Source organism: Macrobrachium rosenbergii, chromosome 8 (genome assembly GCF_040412425.1).
Source record: "Macrobrachium rosenbergii isolate ZJJX-2024 chromosome 8, ASM4041242v1, whole genome shotgun sequence".
In the NCBI taxonomy this organism is placed as follows: Eukaryota; Metazoa; Arthropoda; class Malacostraca; order Decapoda; family Palaemonidae; genus Macrobrachium; species Macrobrachium rosenbergii.
Window position 1 is genome coordinate 76403892 of NC_089748.1, and position 18359 is coordinate 76422250.

At 38.3% G+C, this 18359-nt stretch overlaps 3 protein-coding genes across 3 annotated transcripts; all 3 read left to right on the forward strand.

The window, feature by feature from the left end:
- Nucleotides 1-2092: 2092 nt before the first annotated feature.
- Nucleotides 2093-2686, forward strand: LOC136841188 (nuclear speckle splicing regulatory protein 1-like). The gene has a single exon (XM_067108226.1). It carries the CDS (start codon nucleotides 2093-2095, stop codon nucleotides 2684-2686), a length of 594 nt encoding a protein of 197 aa, XP_066964327.1.
- A 485-nt stretch (nucleotides 2687-3171) lies between these two features.
- On the forward strand, nucleotides 3172-3549 carry LOC136841189 (nuclear speckle splicing regulatory protein 1-like). The gene has a single exon (XM_067108227.1). The coding sequence runs from the start codon at nucleotides 3172-3174 to the stop codon at nucleotides 3547-3549; it is 378 nt and encodes a 125-aa protein (XP_066964328.1).
- Nucleotides 3550-4813: 1264 nt separating this feature from the next.
- On the forward strand, nucleotides 4814-5197 carry LOC136841190 (myomodulin neuropeptides 1-like). Its single transcript, XM_067108228.1, has one exon. The coding sequence runs from the start codon at nucleotides 4814-4816 to the stop codon at nucleotides 5195-5197; it is 384 nt and encodes a 127-aa protein (XP_066964329.1).
- The last annotated feature ends 13162 nt before the right edge of the window (nucleotides 5198-18359 follow it).

An 18359-nucleotide genomic window follows, 5' to 3' on the forward strand; every position in this document is an offset into this window, starting at 1 on the left:
CAGGTGAAAGGGATAAGAAGACCTTGAAGAGAGGTGAAAGGGATAAGAAGCCCAGGAAGAGAGTTGAAATGGATATGAAGGCCAGGAAGAGAGATTAAAGAGATATGAAGATCAGGAAGAGAAGTGAAAGGGATATGTAGGCCCGGAAGAGAAGTGAAAGGGATATGAAGGCCAGGAAGAGAGTTGAAAGGCATATGAATACCAGAAAGCGAGGTGAAAGGGATATGAAGCCCAGAAAGAGAGGTGAAAGGGATATGAAGTCCAGGAAGAGAGGTGTACAGGAAAGGGATATGAAGTCCAGGAAGAGAAGTGAAAGGGATATGAAGTCCAGGAAGAGAAGTGAAAGGGATATGAAGTCCAAGAAGAGAGGTGGAAGGTATATGAAGGCCAGGAAGAGAGATGAAAGGGATATGAAGGCCAGGAAGAGAGGTAGAAGATATATGAAGTCCCGGAAGAGAGATGAAAGGGATATGAAGGCCAGGAAGAGAGGTGGAAGATATATGAAGGCCAGGAAGAGAGATGAAAGGGATATGAAGGCCAGGAAGAGAGGTGGAAGATATATGAAGGACAGGAAGATCGATGAAAGGGATATGAAGGCCAGGAAGAGAGGTGGAAGATATATGAAGGCCAGGCAGAGAGATGAAAGGGATATGAAGTCCAGGAAGAGAGGTGGAAGATATATGAAGGCCAGGCAGAGAGATGAAAGGGATATGAAGTCCAGGAAGAGAGGTGGAAGATATATGAAGGCCAGGCTGAGAGATGAAATGGATATGAAAACCATGAAGAGATATGAAAGGGATATAAAGGCCAGGAAGAGAGGTGAAAAGGATATGGAGGCCAGGAAGAGAGGTGAAAAGGATATGAAGGCCAGGAGGGGGGTTGAAAGGGATATGAAGGCCAGGAAGAGAGGTAAAAGTAATATGAAGGCCAGGTTGAGAGATGAATGATATATGAAGGCCCAGGCAGAGAGGTGAAAGGGATACAAAGGCCAGGAAGAGAGATGAAAGGGATATAAAGGCCAGGATGAGTGGTGAAAGGGATATGAATGCCAGGAAGAGAGGTGAAAGGGATACGAAGGCCAGGAAGAGATGTGAAAGGGATACGAAGGCCAGGAAGAGCGATAAAAGGAATATGAAGACCAGGTTGAGAGATGAATGGGATATGACGGCCAGGCAGAGAAGTGAAAGGGATATATTAAGCAAGAAGAGAGATGAAAGAGATATGAAGGCCAGAAAGAGAAGTGAAAGGGATATGAAGGCCAGGAAGAGAGGGGGAAAAGGATATGAAGGCCAGGAAGAGAGGTAAAAGGGGCATGAAGGCCAGGCAGAGAAATAATAGGGATATGAAGTCCAGGAAGAGAGTTGAAAGGGATATGAAGGCCTGGAAGAGAATTGGAAGGTTTATGAAGTCCAGGAAGAGAGGTGAAAAGGATATGAAGGCCAGGGAGAGAGGTGAAAGGGATATGAAGGCCAGGAAAATAGGTGAAAGGGATGTGAAGATCAGGAAGAGAGGTGAAAGGGATGTGAATGCCAGGAAGAGAGATAATAGGGATATGAATGCCAAGAAGAAAGGTGAAAGGGATATGAAGGCCAGGAAGAGAGATAATAGGGATATGAATGCCAAGAAGAGAGGTAAAAAGGGTATGAAGACCAGGAAAACAGATAATAGGGATATGAGAGCCAAGAAGAGAGGTGAAGAGGATATAAAGTCCAGAAAGACAGATAATAGGGATATGAATGCCAAGAAGAGAGGTGAAGAGGATACAAAGTCCAGGAAGAGAGGTGAAAGGGATATGAAGGACAGGAAGAGAGGTGAAAGGGATATGAAGGACAGGAAGAGCGGTGAAAGGGATATGAAGGCCAGGAAAAGAGATGAAAGGTGTATGAGGACAAGGAAGCCAGGTGAAAAGGATAGGAAGGCCAGGCAGAGAGATGATGGGGATATGAAGGCCAGGAAGAGAGGTGAAAGGGATAAAAAGTCCAGGAAGAGAGGTAAAAGGGATATGGAGACCAGGAAGAAAGGTGAAAGGGATATGAAGGCCAGGAAGAGAGATAATAGGGATATGAAGACCATGAAATGAGGTGAAAGGGATATGGAGGACAGAAAGAGAGGTGGAAGGGATGTGAAAGCCAGGAAGAAAGGAGAAAGGGACATGAAGACCAGGAAGAGAGTTAAAAGGGATATGAAGACCAGGAAGAGAGGTGAAAGGGATAACAAGTCCAGGAAGAGAGGTGAAAGGGATATGAAGGGCAGGAAGAGAGGTGAAAGAGATATGAAGGCCAGCAAGAGAGGTGAAAGGGATATGAAGGCCAGGAATAGAAGTGAAAGGGATATGAAGACCAGGAAGAGAGGTGAAAGGGATGTGAAGGTTAGGAAGAGAGATGAAAGGGATATGAAGGCCAGGAAAAGAGGCGAAAGGGATACGAAGGCCAGGAAGGGAGGTGAAAGGGATATGAAGTCCAGGAAAAGAGGTGAAAGGGATATGAAGGCCAGTAAGAGAGGTGAAAGGGATATGAAGGCTAGGAAGAGAGGTGAAAAGGATATCAAGTCCAGGAATAGAGGTGAACTTTATATGAAGACCAGACATAGAAATGAAAGAGATATGAAGGTCAAGCAGAAAGATGAAAAGGATATGTGGGGCCCCGCAAAGAATATAAAGGGATATGAAGGCCAGGAAGAAAGGTGAAAAGGATATGAAGGAAAGGAAGTGAGGTCAAAAGGATGTGAAGGCCAGGAAGTGAGGTTAAAGGGATATAAAGGCCAGGAAGTGAGGTGAAAGGGTTATAAAGGACAGGAAGAGAGGTGAAAGGAATATGAAGGTCAGGGAGACAGGTGAAAAGGATATGAATGCCAGTAGGAGAGGTGAAAGGGTATGAAGGCCAGGAAGAGATGTGAAAGAGATATGAAGGCCAGAAAGAGATGTGAAAGGGATACGAAGGCCAGAAAGAGAGATGAAAGAGATACGAAGTCCAGGAAGAGATATGAAAGGAATATGAACGCCAGGTTGAGAGATGAATGGGATATGAAGGACAGGCAGAGAGGTGAAAGGGATATGATACCCAGGAAAAGAGATGAAAAATATATGAAGGCCAGGAAGAGAGGTGAAAGGGATGTCAAGGCTAGGAAGGGAGGTGAAAAGGTATGAAGGCCAGGAAGAGAGGTAAATGGGATATGAAGGCCAGGCACAGAGATGATAGAGATATGAAGTCCAGGAAGATAGGTGAAAGGAATATGCAGGTCAGGAAGAGAGTTGAAAGGTTTATAAAGTCCAGGAAGAGAGGTGAAAGGGATATGAAGGCCAGGCAGAGAGTTGAAGGGTTTATGAAGTCCAGGAAGAGAGATGAAATTGATATGAAGGCCAGGAAGAGAGGGGAAAGGGATATGAAGACCAGGAAGAGAGGTGCAAGAGATATGAAGGCCAGGAAAAGAGATGATAGGGATATAAAGTCCAGGAAAAGAGGTGAAAGGGATATGAAGGCCAGGAAGAGAGGTGAAAAGGATATGAAGACCAGGAAGAGAAATGAAAGGGATATGAAGGCCAGGCATTGAGATGAAAGGGGTATGAAGGCTAGGAAGAAATGTGTAAGGGAAATGAAGGCCATGAAGAGTGATGAAAGGGATATGAAGGCCAGAAAAAGAGGTGAAAGGGATATGAATGCCAGGAAGAGAGGCGAAGGGGACATGAAGGCCAGGAAGAGAGGTGAAAGGGATATGAAGGCCAGAAAGAGATGTGAAAGGGATACGAAGGCCAGAAAGAGAGATGAAAGAGATACGAAGGCCAGGAAGAGATATGAAAGGAATATGAGGGCCAGGTTGAGAGATGAATGGATATAAATGCCAGGCAGAGAAGTGAAAGGGATATGAAGGCCAGGAAGGGAGGTGAAAGGGATATGAAGGCTAGGAAAAGAGGTGAAAGAGATACAAAGGATACAAAAGCCAGGAAGAGAGATGAAAGGGATACGAATTTCAGGAAGAGATATGAAAGGAATATGAAGGCCAGGTTGAGAGATGAATGGGATGTGAAGGACAGGCAGAGAAGTGAAAGGGATATGATACCCAGGAAAAGAGGTGAAAGAGATATGAAATCCAGGAAGAGAGGTAAAAGGTATATGAAGGCCAGGCAGAGAGATGATAGTTATATGAAGTAGAGGAAGAGAGGCGAAAGGGATATGAAGGGCAGGCAGAGATGTGAAAGGGATATGAAGCCAGGAAGAGAGGTGAAAAGGATATGAAGACCAGGAAGAGGTGAAAAGGATATGAAGGCCAGGAAGAGAGGTGAAAGGGCTATGATGGCAAGGAAGAGAGGTGAAAAGGATATGATGGCCAGGAAGAGAGGTGTGAGGTATATGAAGGCCAGGAAGAGAGGTGTAAGGGATATGAAGACCAGGACGACAGGTGTAAGGGATATGAAGGCCAGGAAGAGAGGTGAAAGGGATATGAAGGCCAGGAAGATAGGTGTAAGGGATATGAAGGCCAGGAAGACAGGTGTGAGGGATATGAAGTCCAGATAGAGAGGTGAAAGGGATATGAAGGCTAGATACAGAGGTGAAAGGGATATGAAGGCCAGGAAGAGAGGTGAAAGGGATATGAAGGCCAGGAAGAGAGGTGTAAGGGATATGAAGGCCAGGAAGAGAGGTGTAAGGGATATGGAATGCAGGAAGAGGTGTCATGATATAAAAGGAAGAGAGGTAAGGGATATGAAGCCCAGGAAGAGAGGTGAAAGGAATATGAAGGCCAGGAAGAGAGAAAGGATTTGAATGCCAGGTAGAGAGGTAAAAGTGATATGAAGACTAGGAAGAGAGGTGCAAGGGATATGAAGGCCAGGAAGAGAGGTGTAAGGGATATGAAGGGCAGGAAGATAGGTGTAAGGGATATGAAGGCCAGGAAGAAAGGTGTAAGGGATATGAAGGCCAGGAAGAGAGGTGTGAGGGATATGAATGCCAGGAAGAGAGGTGAAAGGGATATGAAGGCCAGGAAGAGAGGTAAAAAGGATATGAAGGCCAGGAGGAGAGGTAAAAGGGATATGAAGGTCAGGAAGAGAAATGAAAGGGACATGAAGACCAGGAAGAGAGGTGAAAGAAATATGAAGACCAGGAAGAGCAGTGAAAATGATATGAAGGCCAAGAAGAGAGGTAAAAGGGATATGAAGTCCAGGAAGAGATGTGAAAGGGGCTGGAAAGAGACAAATGGAATGTAAAAGGGGATAAAAGGAATGTGAAAGCTGGCAGGGGAGGAGATGGACTTAAAAGTCTTAAGAGAACAGAAGGAATGCAAAAGCCACAGAGGGAATAAAAGCTGGGAAAGGGCAAAAAATTTAATCGCCATGGATGGGACATGAATTGTATTACGGCTGAGGAGGTGTACAGGCTTAGAAGGCAGGCAGAAGTGATGCAAATCCTCGAGAGGGGCAAAAGGACTGCAAGTACCACAGAGAGGCAGAAGGAATATAAATCCTGGAGAGAGAGACACTTAACGATGCAAACCCTAAGGAGGATCAGAAGTAATGCCATTCCTAGCGATGGCCAAAAGAAATGCAAACAATAGGGTGTCGTAGAAGGAATGTAAATCCTAGACACAGGCAGAAGGAGTTAACGCAAATGAGAGGGAAAGACGGAAGGAATGTAATCCCTGGAGAGGGGCAGAAGGAATGTGAAGACTTGGGAAGGTCTAGAATTAACGTAGAGTCTGGTGATAAAGTTTAGTCTGGTCAAAAAGAAGTACTAGTTATGGAAAGGCTGGGGAAGAGGCTGAAGGAATGTAAAGGATGAGGTTTAGGGGAGAAGGATTGTATGGGTACTACACCTTTCTAGCATTATCTGTCTCCCTCTTTCATTCCCACATGACAAAAACCATTTCTGAATACAGCTACAATCATGGAGGAGAGTCAAAGTTTTGGATGGTACTTTATCATTTTTTACACCATTCATAAGTAATACCAGCCATTTGCGCCAACAACTGATCTGAATCAATCATGAAGGCAGAGTTGAATTATATAATGTTTCTTAAATCCTTCACAGTCAATACACGTGATAATCCTACTCACTGTGCCCTGTGTAATCGTCAATCTACTTTGTGTGTGATGTTTCGTGCTGAAAAGTTTCGAGTGCAATGTTTATTAAATTCTGTCAGATCCAATCAAAGTTTTGGAAATCCCTCCCAGTTCCTATGTCTCTGGTTCTCTTATTCATTGGTTTAACTTGTATGAGCATCCACCAGTTTCTGCTTGGCCCTCTGTTATTGCCGTCCAAACCACTTTCAACTGTTACCCCATTCACACGGGGACTGAATGACACCTCTGCCTCCTATATGTGTACGCCCACATGATCAGTTGTTTGTATATAAGTACCACCTCAATTGTTTAACCAAGGGATCAGTTGAAGAGCCATAAATTTCCTGCAAAGATGAGTACACACTTCTTTCTTCAAGGAGTGGTCATCGAAAAATTTATCTTTCATTTAGAAAGAGTTGCATTTGGATGTGCTATGGACATGCTTAACCAATTACATCTAACGTGTGATACAAAGGACATCTGCAGCTCTCAGCTTGACTGCTGCATACAATGTCGCCAAAAGTGCCTTGTATTTGGCAGTCTCCTGCGAGGAAAAAGGAGGATGACATGACCCTGATAAAAAATCAGCTCGGCCTTCTTTATTAGGCAGCAACCAAAATGGATAAATACCTGTCTACGTAATGTTGAGGGCCATAACCTTCCTCGTATACTTCACTCTACCACCTGCAACTGAAGACCCCTTAATCATTGTAGACCGTTCACCACTTCCACCTCATCTTTGCCTTAAAAAAATGGAGGGGTTACTTAAACTAAGAAACCCTGCTTCCAGAGTTTTTTTTTTTTTCTATCTTAATCCCACTCTTCCTCGCTCGAGAAAGTTGATAACCATTACAACAATGACATCTAGCATACAGATACCAGCAGGAAAAAGAAAAATGGCGACTTAGAAGCTCAAAGGACATAATCTTGAGGCACCTCACCAGAGATCTGAGAAGAGATGTAACATTAACCATAATTAGCAATTCTCACCACCTAAAGACATCAATAGGAAAATCAGAAATAGTTCTTTGCTTCATAACATAATATACATGCATAAATATATAATAAGAGAAAAGAAAATAAACAAGAATTTCATAAGAAGTACGAAGTAGTTAACGCAATAAGCAGCGTATTTCTTTATATCTGACAACAGCTAAAAAACCAGTTAGAAAAGTGCAAAAGTGTCTACATGAAAATTGTGAAAAGGAGCAAACACATTTGCTGATCACCAGTGACAAATGGTTGGGAAAAAATACAATAAGCTGATAAGCATATTGAGCAGAAACAAAAGAAACCTACTTTAGCAACATATAAGAGAGTCTGAAATGGCTGAACAGTAACGAATAGGACAGTAACCACTAAACAGAAAATAACAGTAAACAGGACAATAACTACTAGACTAAAAGAAATTATAGCAATTATAAACAGTACTGGAATAAATAAAAGGAACTTTGGAGCGAACAGAGCACTAATAGCTCAGTAGAGAACTCAGCAACATCAATTATGAATATGATAACTGGCAAGGTAATAACAAACAAAGAGAGAATTGGATAATACCACACAGGAAAATGAAGACTTAAAGGAAAGCAATAATAAACATAATGGAAACAGAATGAGAATAAGAAAAAAAGGAAAATGGTAACTTCAAGGGAAAGAACAAACAAAAAAATTACATCTGAAAATAAAGTAAGCCTAATAACAAACAAGAAAATATTAAATGAAAGGAAAGAAATAAGAAAGAAGAAAATGATAACTGATAGAGAAAATATGAAAAGGGAGCAATAACAAACAGGGAAGTTGAGTAATAATAATCATAACAATAACTGAGACAGGGTGAAAACAAACCGAAAAATAAATTGAAAGGTGATAACAAACAGAAAAGTAACTGAAACGACAGTAATAACAAACAGGAAAAGGATAACTAGGAGAGTAATGATAAAACTGTTAACTGAAAGGAAAGCAATAATAAAATGGTTGACTGAAAGGAGAGTACTAATAAAATGGTTGACTGAAAGGAGAGTAATAATAAAATGGTTGACTGAAAGGAGAGTAATAATAAAATGGTTGACTGAAAGGAGAGTATTAATAAAATGGTTGACTGAAAGGAGAGTAATAATAAAATTGTTGACTGAAAGGAGAGTAATAATAAAATGGTTGACTGAAAGGAGAGTATTAATAAAATGGTTGACTGAAAGGAGAGTAATAATAAAATTGTTGACTGAAAGGAGAGTAATAATAAAATTGTTGACTGAAAGGAGAGTAATAATAAAATGGTTAACTGAAAGGAGAGTAATAATAAAATTGTTGACTGAAAGGAGAGTAATAATAAAATTGTTGACTGAAAGGAGAGCAATAATAAAATGGTTGACTGAAAGGAGAGTAATAATAAAATGGTTGACTGAAAGGAGAGTAATAATAAAATGGTTGACTGAAAGGAGAGTAATAATAAAATTGTTGACTGAAAGGAGAGCAATAATAAAATGGTTGACTGAAAGGAGAGCAATAATAAAATGGTTGACTGAAAGGAGAGTAATAATAAAATGGTTGATTGAAAGGAGACCAATAATACAATTGTTGACTGAAAGGAGAGTAATAATAAAATGGTTGACTGAAAGGAGAGTAATAATGAAATGGTTGATTGAAAGGAGAGTAATAATAAAATTGTTGACTGAAGGGAGAGCAATAATAAAATGGTTGACTGAAAGGAGAGCAATAATAAAATGGTTGACTGAAAGGAGAGCAATAATACAATGGTTGACTGAAAGGAGAGCAATAATAAAATGGTTGACTGAAAGGAGAGCAATAATAAAATGGTTGACTGAAAGGAGAGTAATAATAAAATGGTTGACTGAAAGGAGAGTAATAATAAAATGGTTGACTGAAAGGAGAGTACAATAAAATGGTTGACTGAAAGGAGAGTAATAATAAAATGGTTGACTGAAGGAGAGTAATAATAAAAATGGCTGATGAAAGGGAGAGCAATAGTATTAAAAAATGGTTGATGAAAGGAGAGTAATAATAAAATTGTTGACTGAAAGGAGAGTAATAATAAAATGGTATGACTGAAAGGAGAGTATTTATAAAATGGTTGACTGAAAGGAGAGTAATAATAAAATTGTTGACTGAAAGGGAGAGTAATAATAAAATGGTTGACTGAAAGGAGAGTAATAATAAAAATTGTTGACTGAAAGGAGAGTAATAATAAAATTGTTGGACTGAAAGGAGAGCAATAATAAAATGGTTGACTGAAAGGAGAGTAATAATAAATGGAAGTTGACTGAAAGGAGAGTAATAATAAAATGGTTGACTGAAAGGAGGAGTAATAATAAAATTGTTGACTGAAAGGAGCAATAATAATAAAATGGCTGGGACTGAAAGGAGAGCAATAAAATGGTTGACTGAAAGGAGAGTAATAATAAAATGGTTGATTGAAAGGAGAGTAATAATAAAATTGTTGACTGGAAAGGAGAGCAATAATAAATGGTTGATTGAAAGAGTAATAATAAAATGGTTGACTGGAAAGGAGAGCAATAATAAAATGGTTGACTGAAAGGAGAGCAATAATAAAATGGTTGACTGAAAGGAGAGCAATAATAAAATGGTTGACTGAAAGGAGAGCAATAATAAAATGGTTGACTGAAAGGAGAGCAATAATAAAATGGTTGATTAAAAGGAGAGTAATAATACAATTGTTGACTAAAAGAACAGTAACAAACAGCATAACAACTGAAAGGCGATTAGTAACAATCAGGAACATAATGACTAAAAACAGTAACAATAAACTTGAAAATTATAACTAATTGGGACCAGTAAAATTATAACAGGAGAGTAACTGCCAACAGGAAAACGATAGACGACGGGGAGTAATGACACAAGGAAAATGATAACTGAAAGCAGTAAAACGATCCCTGAAATAATAAAATGATGGTAATTAGAAGCAAAAAAATTATACTGAAAGGAGAGTAATAATAATAATCAGGTAACCGATAACAATGAGGGGAGCGCTAACCAGCAAAAAAAAAAAACAATGGATGTAGAGTACTAATAGTAATATCAGACAGGTAAATTATGATTAATAACAAAAAGATAGATTATAACCGAAAAGAAATAACAAAAACAATGATTCCTGATGGGAGAATGGTGACCAAACCCTAGCTGTGTAGACTACCAAGGTTTTCCAGTCTTGCAACTTATAGCCTTGCTTGAAATTACTATTAGCACATTTTCTTTTGCCTATTTGTTTATCTGTTTATTTATTTACTAATTGATTTTTGTCATTGCATTGTACATTATATATGTATATATATATATATATATATATATATATATATATATTATATATAATATATATAATATAAATAAATAAATAAATAATAAATAAATAAATATATATATATATATATATATATATATATAATGTAATAAATATATATATATATATATATATAATGTATGCATATATATATATATATATATATATATAAATATATATATATATATATATATATATATATAAATTCATACATACATTAAAGAGGGTGGCTCTAGAAGTTAATAAACCTGGTTTCAACAATACTCTCGGGTGAGTTAATAACCCTCCACCCAACCTATAGAATATTCATGAAACTATGTTCCGATAAGTTTGACTTTCCTAGGTGGGTTACTCATTCAAATTTTGACCAGACCAAAGGGTGCTTAATTTTTTTTTTTTCTTTGTATGTGTGGGTACTGTATTTATATGCAAGTTCATATTTCTTTTGGCTTGTTTTACAAGAATGCATGCTCACTGTTAATTAAGTTTAGTGACGTACAAAAGACCAAAGGCAAACAAACTGTAACAAACAAATGGAAAACGATGGTGAGAGAGGACATCCTACTAACAGTATAATGCACTGTGACGGAAGTGTAACGATCGTTCTGGTTGCTGAACAATTATTCACTTTTTATATAATTTTTTCCTGTTTACTGATTCTTGGAAAAAAGTCTTTTTAATTTTTTAATTATGTAAAGTTTCACCCGGACATATTTTAGATGATTCTCATTCTTTGCAAGTACTGTCGCTGTACTTGCAAAGCGAGAGATTATTACGAATTTTATGCGGCATACTGAAGTAGTACACGGTTTTAGGAGCTATTTATTATCTTAGCCAATTCTTAAAGGAATAATTCAGCTAGCTGCCTAGTTAAAAGTTAAGTATACCTTAGTTTAACCAGACCACTGAGCTGATTAACAACTCTCCTAGGGCTGGCCCGAAGGATTAGATTCATTTACGTGCTAAGAACCAATTGGTTACCTAGCAACGGACCTACAGCTATTGTGAATCCGAACCACATTATAGCGAGAAATGAATTTCTATCACCAGAAATAAATTCCTCTTATTCTTCATTGGCCGGTGGGAGATTCGAACTCGCGGCTAGCAGAGTGCTGGCTGAGAACGGAACCCACCCCCCCAACGAGGAACTAGCTGCCTAGTAAGAATTCTGCGCAACGATAAAGGCTTCGGGTATAGGACAGTCGATAAATAACGGCAGAACTACTACGTTATTCGCGTGGAACTTGAAAAATAATAACATAAAAAAAACGTGCCAAGATCGCTAACCTTTCCTATGTCCTTGGGCGCTGCTCTGCGGGCGGCTTGCCTGTTCGTCATTATTGCATAACTGTCTATCATTGTCAATGCGTGTGACTCTCTTGATTTGACCTTCCTCCACTACCTCAGGGGCAAGGAAACGGCAGCCCTGGCATGACGCGAACTTCTCAAACATCTTCGTGCCCCGAGTCAAGCCGAGACTAAGATTAATAATAATCATTATCCTTATAACTTATCCTGACAATGGTGTAAACTTGATCGGAATTAGTAATGCAGCTCACATACGCATTAACCTTTTTTTATAGGACGGGGAAAGACCAGTGAGGCAGCCACGGTCAAGATTAGATGAAGCTTCTGGTCACGTTGCTCGGTAATGGAATTTTATAGATTTCCGGCTGTTTTCGTAGGTTTGTATTATTTAGTAGTCATAATCATTATCTATTTACGGAGTTCTTATACAGGACTGTATATAGTAGCAAAATTCTTGCATTATATTAGGAGTGATAGAGAACAAATTGGATTACAGGATGCATTTTCATGATAACCTTTTTTCTCTGATTATCGCGGGCATACCAATTTTTTATAAAATCTATTTACGAAAAACAAAGCATTTTTCTTTAGACGGCTGAAAACTTAACCAACAACTTAATAAAATTCACTTTTTGTCAGTGTAAATTCATTTTAGCAGTTAAAAGAAATCCTTCGATAAATCATAGTTTCAAAATGCGCGCGCGGGATCGATATATGAAAACGAACAAGAGATTAAAGAGAAATAAAAAAAGAGATAATGTATACAAGGGAACCTTCCTCACAAGTGAAATAACTCGTAATTCAGACCAACATTTTTAAATCAAGACTCTTACAGAATGCTGAAACATAACGTTAGTCATTGAAAGACCTCCCTGGTGTATTAAAATTGGATATACATGGGTATTAAAACCATCCAATACCTTTTGCCGGAACGTTAAAACCACCCAAATCCTCTTTAACTGAATCGCTGAAAAGGGATCTAACACCTTTCGCAATAAAATTTACAAAAACGTATTTGCAAAATAACTATATAATGTTTATATATATATACGCCGACTCTATATATTTTTCTATTTTATGTATATATTTTTCAAAAACCTAATAAGACACACTGACAATTACAGGCCCCCTCCTCCCCCCCCTTCCTCCTAAATCCTCCTTCTTCCTCTCTCCCCTCCTCCTTCCTCCTCCTCCTCCGGCGACATGGAATAAACATATACATATATAGATATATATATCTGTTTGTCTTTTAGCAAATATATAATGATTCCAAGGATATATTATACTATATAATATCTTTGAGTTCATTATATATCCTTGCCATAAATGTTCTTGAGAAACAAGCAGAGAAATGTTAAAGCAGTTCTTTAGTTATTTGTGTAGAGACGAAAGCTGTCTTGAATCTGAGATATCTGTCACGAGTAATGTTAATAGATTTAGCAAAGTTAAACTGCAAAAGGACCATATCATACGTCAAGGGATAATCTTAGTCAAAAACATAAAATCGTAAACCTTGGAGCGGTGTCATACCAAATTCAAAATCTGTTAATTTTTTTTAAAGAATATCCTAAAAAATAAATTCTCCTAAATATTCAGAAATGAATGTATAATGGTGAATGTCTCTACATTGATGTGCAAGTTATCGTTTAATCCCTATGATTGAAATAAAAATGAAAATTCATAAAACAATTGTAAATTAGAAGCTTACAGATTTATTGTCGATTAAACTTACTCGAAAGAACATTCAAATGAAGATCCAACTATTACCACCTGGCCCATAGATTAGCCTCTCTCTCTCCATAAATAGTCTGAAATTTGTATTTGACATCAGAACGATTTGCAGAAATCACACGCACATATAAATTAATGATCTCTTATGGAACCGTACTTATAATATATCCTCATTTCCATATATTTCTGAAGCCTATATATAGCGTGATATATATACTACATATACATAGAATAACTTGGACCAAAGACCCACAGCATAACTAAAACAAAAGCCCACAGCATAACCCTGGACCAAAGGCACAGAGACATCAATTTGGACCAAAGCCCCAAAGCATAGCATAACATTGGACCAAAGACCACAGGATAACTTGACCAAATCTTCACAGCATAACTTGGACCAAAGGCCCACAGGAAGCTTGGACCAAAGGCCCACTGCATAACTTGGACCAAAGAACCCTCAGCATAACTTGATTATTAAGACCCACAGCTTAATATATGGGACCAAAGGCCCACAGCTTAGCTTGACCAAAAAGCCCACTGCATATATTGGACCAAAGACCCAGATATAATATATATACCATAGGCCCACAGCATAATTGGACAAAGACCCACACCACAGCTATACTTATAGACTATATGACATGAATAAATGACGGGTGTTATATATACAACATATTTTGTATACCTATGATCGATAGCTTGTGTTTAATTTTATTACCGTTTGTGTTTAATCATCGATCACCTGTGCGGGCATATGATTATACTGGACAACAATATACTTCAGTGAATTTTTAAACAACATGACAATACCTAGATTTCTCAATTAATTTTCTTTTGGACATATCCATGTAATTATGTAACATTTATGGAGCCCAGTAATCTGTATTTATTTATGAAAATAAAGTCAAATTATATTTCGTATGTTGTCTATAAATAAATACTGAAGTGAAAAGATTAATAACATTTTTTAAAAAAATAGTGCTTCCTAGTGAGAGAGTTGATTTGAGGTAGTTGAAAGATCACTGGTAGAAAATCAACAGAATCCTAAAATATTCCACTTACATTTTTCTTCACTTTATATGCAGTAAGAGCCTTATATTAAGTCCCCAAAACTTTATCCCTTTCTAAATCTAAAAAAATATTTAAAACCCTCTGTAAAAACCTGTCCCTAACAAAGCTTTTTCTTGTTACACCCCAACTGACTGCACAAATCCTTCCCCGGTAAAGAATTAACAAGAGAAAAATGAGCAATAAAGATTGACAAACAAAATATCTCTATATATATATATATATATATATATATATATATATATATATATATATAATATATATATATATATATATTATATATATACATAACTTATATTTATAAATTATATATATATATATATCAAGATATGACATGAATATATTTAAAAGATTTCACTGCTACAAGAAAACTTTACATAGCATATTATGAGTCAGATGTCTGCATAGAGTTTTCTTTAATGTGTGTGTGTATGTATATCGTCTGTTTGTTTAATTTCTATTTATTTGTTTTTCTCTCCTATATTTTTTTTCGCGTGTATGCATTCCTTTCGCAAGTTTATGGCCTCTTTAGGTTATTTTTATGTATTTTGCTCATACCCAAAAAAAATAATTTTGTCAGACTTATTCAGGACCCAGCTGTATATGACCTACAGAAAGTGTTTGGTTTTTAGAAGTGAAAGCTCCAGAAATACTTACACCTCACTCACATCACCTTCTCTTTGAGGCTGTTTATTCAAATGCATGACTGATGCAACACATATTATATAATTATGTTTGTGCTCACGCAATCGTACTGTTTGTACACCAAGAGTTGTGCTATGTAGACATATTATACAAGAAAATTAGCCACTATCTTATCAAAATTTTAGGTTATTATTCATCTATTATTACCTCTAGAACGATTTTCGAATAAGGCAAAACTCCCAATCGGCCAGACCTTTTAAGGTCATTTGCCAAAGAATATGGTGTTCAGTTCACTGAAGCAAGAGCAGAACGGAAATTATTTGCCATAACTCTTTTATGATTTTTTCAAAGTTTCTCGTTGGCTAGCAGTAGTGCGTGTATACTATTCGTGAAAGATGGATAAAAGAGGAATGAAGCGTGAACAAATAAAAGAGAATTCTAGCGCTATGGAAATGCTTCCTCAAAATCTTTGCAATGTATTTCAAATTTCACGATCGGGCCTTTCAGAATTCATGACTTTTATTGACAACCTTCAAACACACATGGAAACCTCGTACATATATAAAACTCAAAGCGATGCCTGGAACGCGATTATATCAGCTGACCCTTTGGACATACGAAACAAACACACTGGAAACGCCATATATAAACTATCTCAGCCAGGAGTGTCCATTTTATGGAAATACGCCTTTAAAGCCTAAAAGTATCTTAGGTTACCCAATCGGTTGGAAACGGTCGTTCCCGTTCTATGTTGTCCTCGCTTTAGGATCCCCAAATATCAATTCAAACATTTATTCACGTGGAAGATTAACGGAGAAACAAAATCCGGCCCCAGATTTCAATGCCCACAACTCCGGAAGTTGCACAACTTCGTCCGTTCCTTTCCTTTATTTACTTTTATGCTTACTCATTTTCCTTAGTATTTTTCTTTTCCGACCAAAAATACAGAAATTTGTACTGCACTAACATCTATATATATATATAATATATATATATATATATATATATATATATATATAATTTCTAACTCACGTCCAAGAAAAAATGGTAGGTCTCTCAGGTGAATTCAGTCTTACCTACTGGAGCAAAAGTCTAAAAGAAGTCGGAACCTGAGAGCAAACAATATGAATTACCTGGTGCAACACTAACTGTACGTTGCTATCAGTCCCAGCCGAGTTTTCCCAACCCCGACTCAGCAATGACCCAATGGACAACATTTCATCTGAATTATCCCTTCTGGAGAGTGAATAAGATAGAAATCATCAACTAAACACATCACGTAATGGAACAGAAATAAATTTCGTGACTCACGTCGAAATCGAACCCACGTCTCTCAGGTGGGAGCGCAAGGCGTTACCCACTGGGCCATACAATTTCTAAAACAAAAAATTACCTCAGAGCAACTGTCCTCATAATTTAAAAGGGCAATAACTGCTTGCATACCAGCGAACTTTTCCCAACTTCCCTTCTCAACAATGACCTCAATGCAACATTTCATTCGAATTAGCCCTTCTGAGTGAATAAGATAAAAATCATCAACACAATCACGTGGGAACAGAAATAAATTTCCTGACTCACATAATCGAACCCAGGTCTCTCAGGTGGAAAGAAGGGCGTTACCCATCGGAAGTTTACTGTCTAAAAACAACTCGGAACCTGATAAACTGCACATAACGAATTACCTGGGCAAGCTAACTGCTTGCATACAAAACATGTTTTCCCCAACTTGTTACTAGCAATGACCCAATGGACAACATTTCATTTCAATTATCCCTCTAAAATGAATAAGATAGAAATCATCAACACACAAATCCGTGTGGAACAGAAATAAATTTCTGACCTCACGTCATCGAACCCAGGTCTCAGGTGAAAGTGGGCGTTACCCACTGGAGCCATAAAACAGTCTAAAGAAGTCGAGAACCTGAGAGCAACTGCACCCCAGAGAGATTACCTGGGCAAGCTAACTGCTTGATCAGCAGCGATTTCCACCCAACTTCCGACCACAACTGACCAATGGACAACCGGTCATTGAATTATCCCTTCTGAGTGAATAAGATAGAAATCATCAACACAGAATCACGTGATGGAACAGAAATAAATTTCTGACTCACTTCGATCGAACCCAGGCAACTCCTGGAAAGCAAGGGCGTTCCACTGGGCCATACAAGTCTAAAAGTCGGAACCTGAGAAACTGCACGTGCATTACCTGGGCAAGCTAACTGCTTGCATACCAGCGAGTTTTCGCAACTCTCCACTCAGCAATGACCCAATGGACAACATTTCATTCGAATTATCCCTTCTGAGTGAATAAGATAGAAATCATCAACACACAATCACGTGTGGAACAGAAAATAAATTTCTGACTCACGTCGGGATCGAACCCAGGTCTCTCAGGTGGAAAGCAAGGGCGTTACCCACTGGGCCATACAAGTCTAAAAGAAGTCGGAACCTGAGAGCAACTGCACCCAAGGAATTACCTAGGCAAGAAGCTAACTGCTTGCATACCAGCGAGTTTTCCCCAACTTCCCGACTCAGCAATGACCCAATGGACAACATTTCATTCGAATTATCCCTTCTGAGTGAATAAGATAGAAATCATCAACACACAATCACGTGTGGAACAGAAAATAAATTTCTGACTCACGTCGGGATCGAACCCAGGTCTCAGGTGGAAAGCAAGGGCGTTACCACTGGGCCATACAAGTCTAAAAGAAGTCGGAACCTGAGAGCAACTGCACCAAGGAATTACCTGGGCAAGCTAACTGCTTGCATACTCAGCGAGTTTTCCCAACTTCCTGACTCAGCAATGACCCAATGGACAACATTTCATTCGAATTATCCCTTCTGAGTGAATAAGAGGAAATCATCAACACACAATCACGTGTGGAACAGAAATAAATTTCTGACTCACGTCGAGGATCTAACCCAGGTCTCAGGTGGAAAGCAAGGGCGTTACCCACTGGGCCAGCTGTCTAAAAGAAGTTGGAACCTGAGAGCAACTGCACCCAAGGAATTACCTGGGCAAGCTAACTGCTTGCATACCAGCGAAGTTTTCCCCAACTTCCCGACTCAGCAATGACCCAATGGACAACATTTCATTCGAATTATCCTTCTGAGTGAATAAGATAGAAATCATCAACACAAATCACACGTGGAACAGAAATAAAATTTCTGACTCACGTCGGATCGAACTCCAGGTCTCTCAGGTGAAAGAGCAAGGCGTTACCCACTGGGCCATAGCAAGTC

What these genes read in the sequence shown, in the direction of transcription:
- LOC136841188 (XM_067108226.1), top strand. Translation starts at nt 2,093, where the DNA reads ATGGAGGACAGAAAGAGAGGTGGAAGGGATGTGAAAGCCAGGAAGAAA.
- LOC136841189 (XM_067108227.1), top strand. Translation starts at nt 3,172, where the DNA reads ATGAAGGCCAGGCACAGAGATGATAGAGATATGAAGTCCAGGAAGATA.
- LOC136841190 (XM_067108228.1), top strand. Translation starts at nt 4,814, where the DNA reads ATGAAGGCCAGGAAGAGAGGTGTAAGGGATATGAAGGGCAGGAAGATA.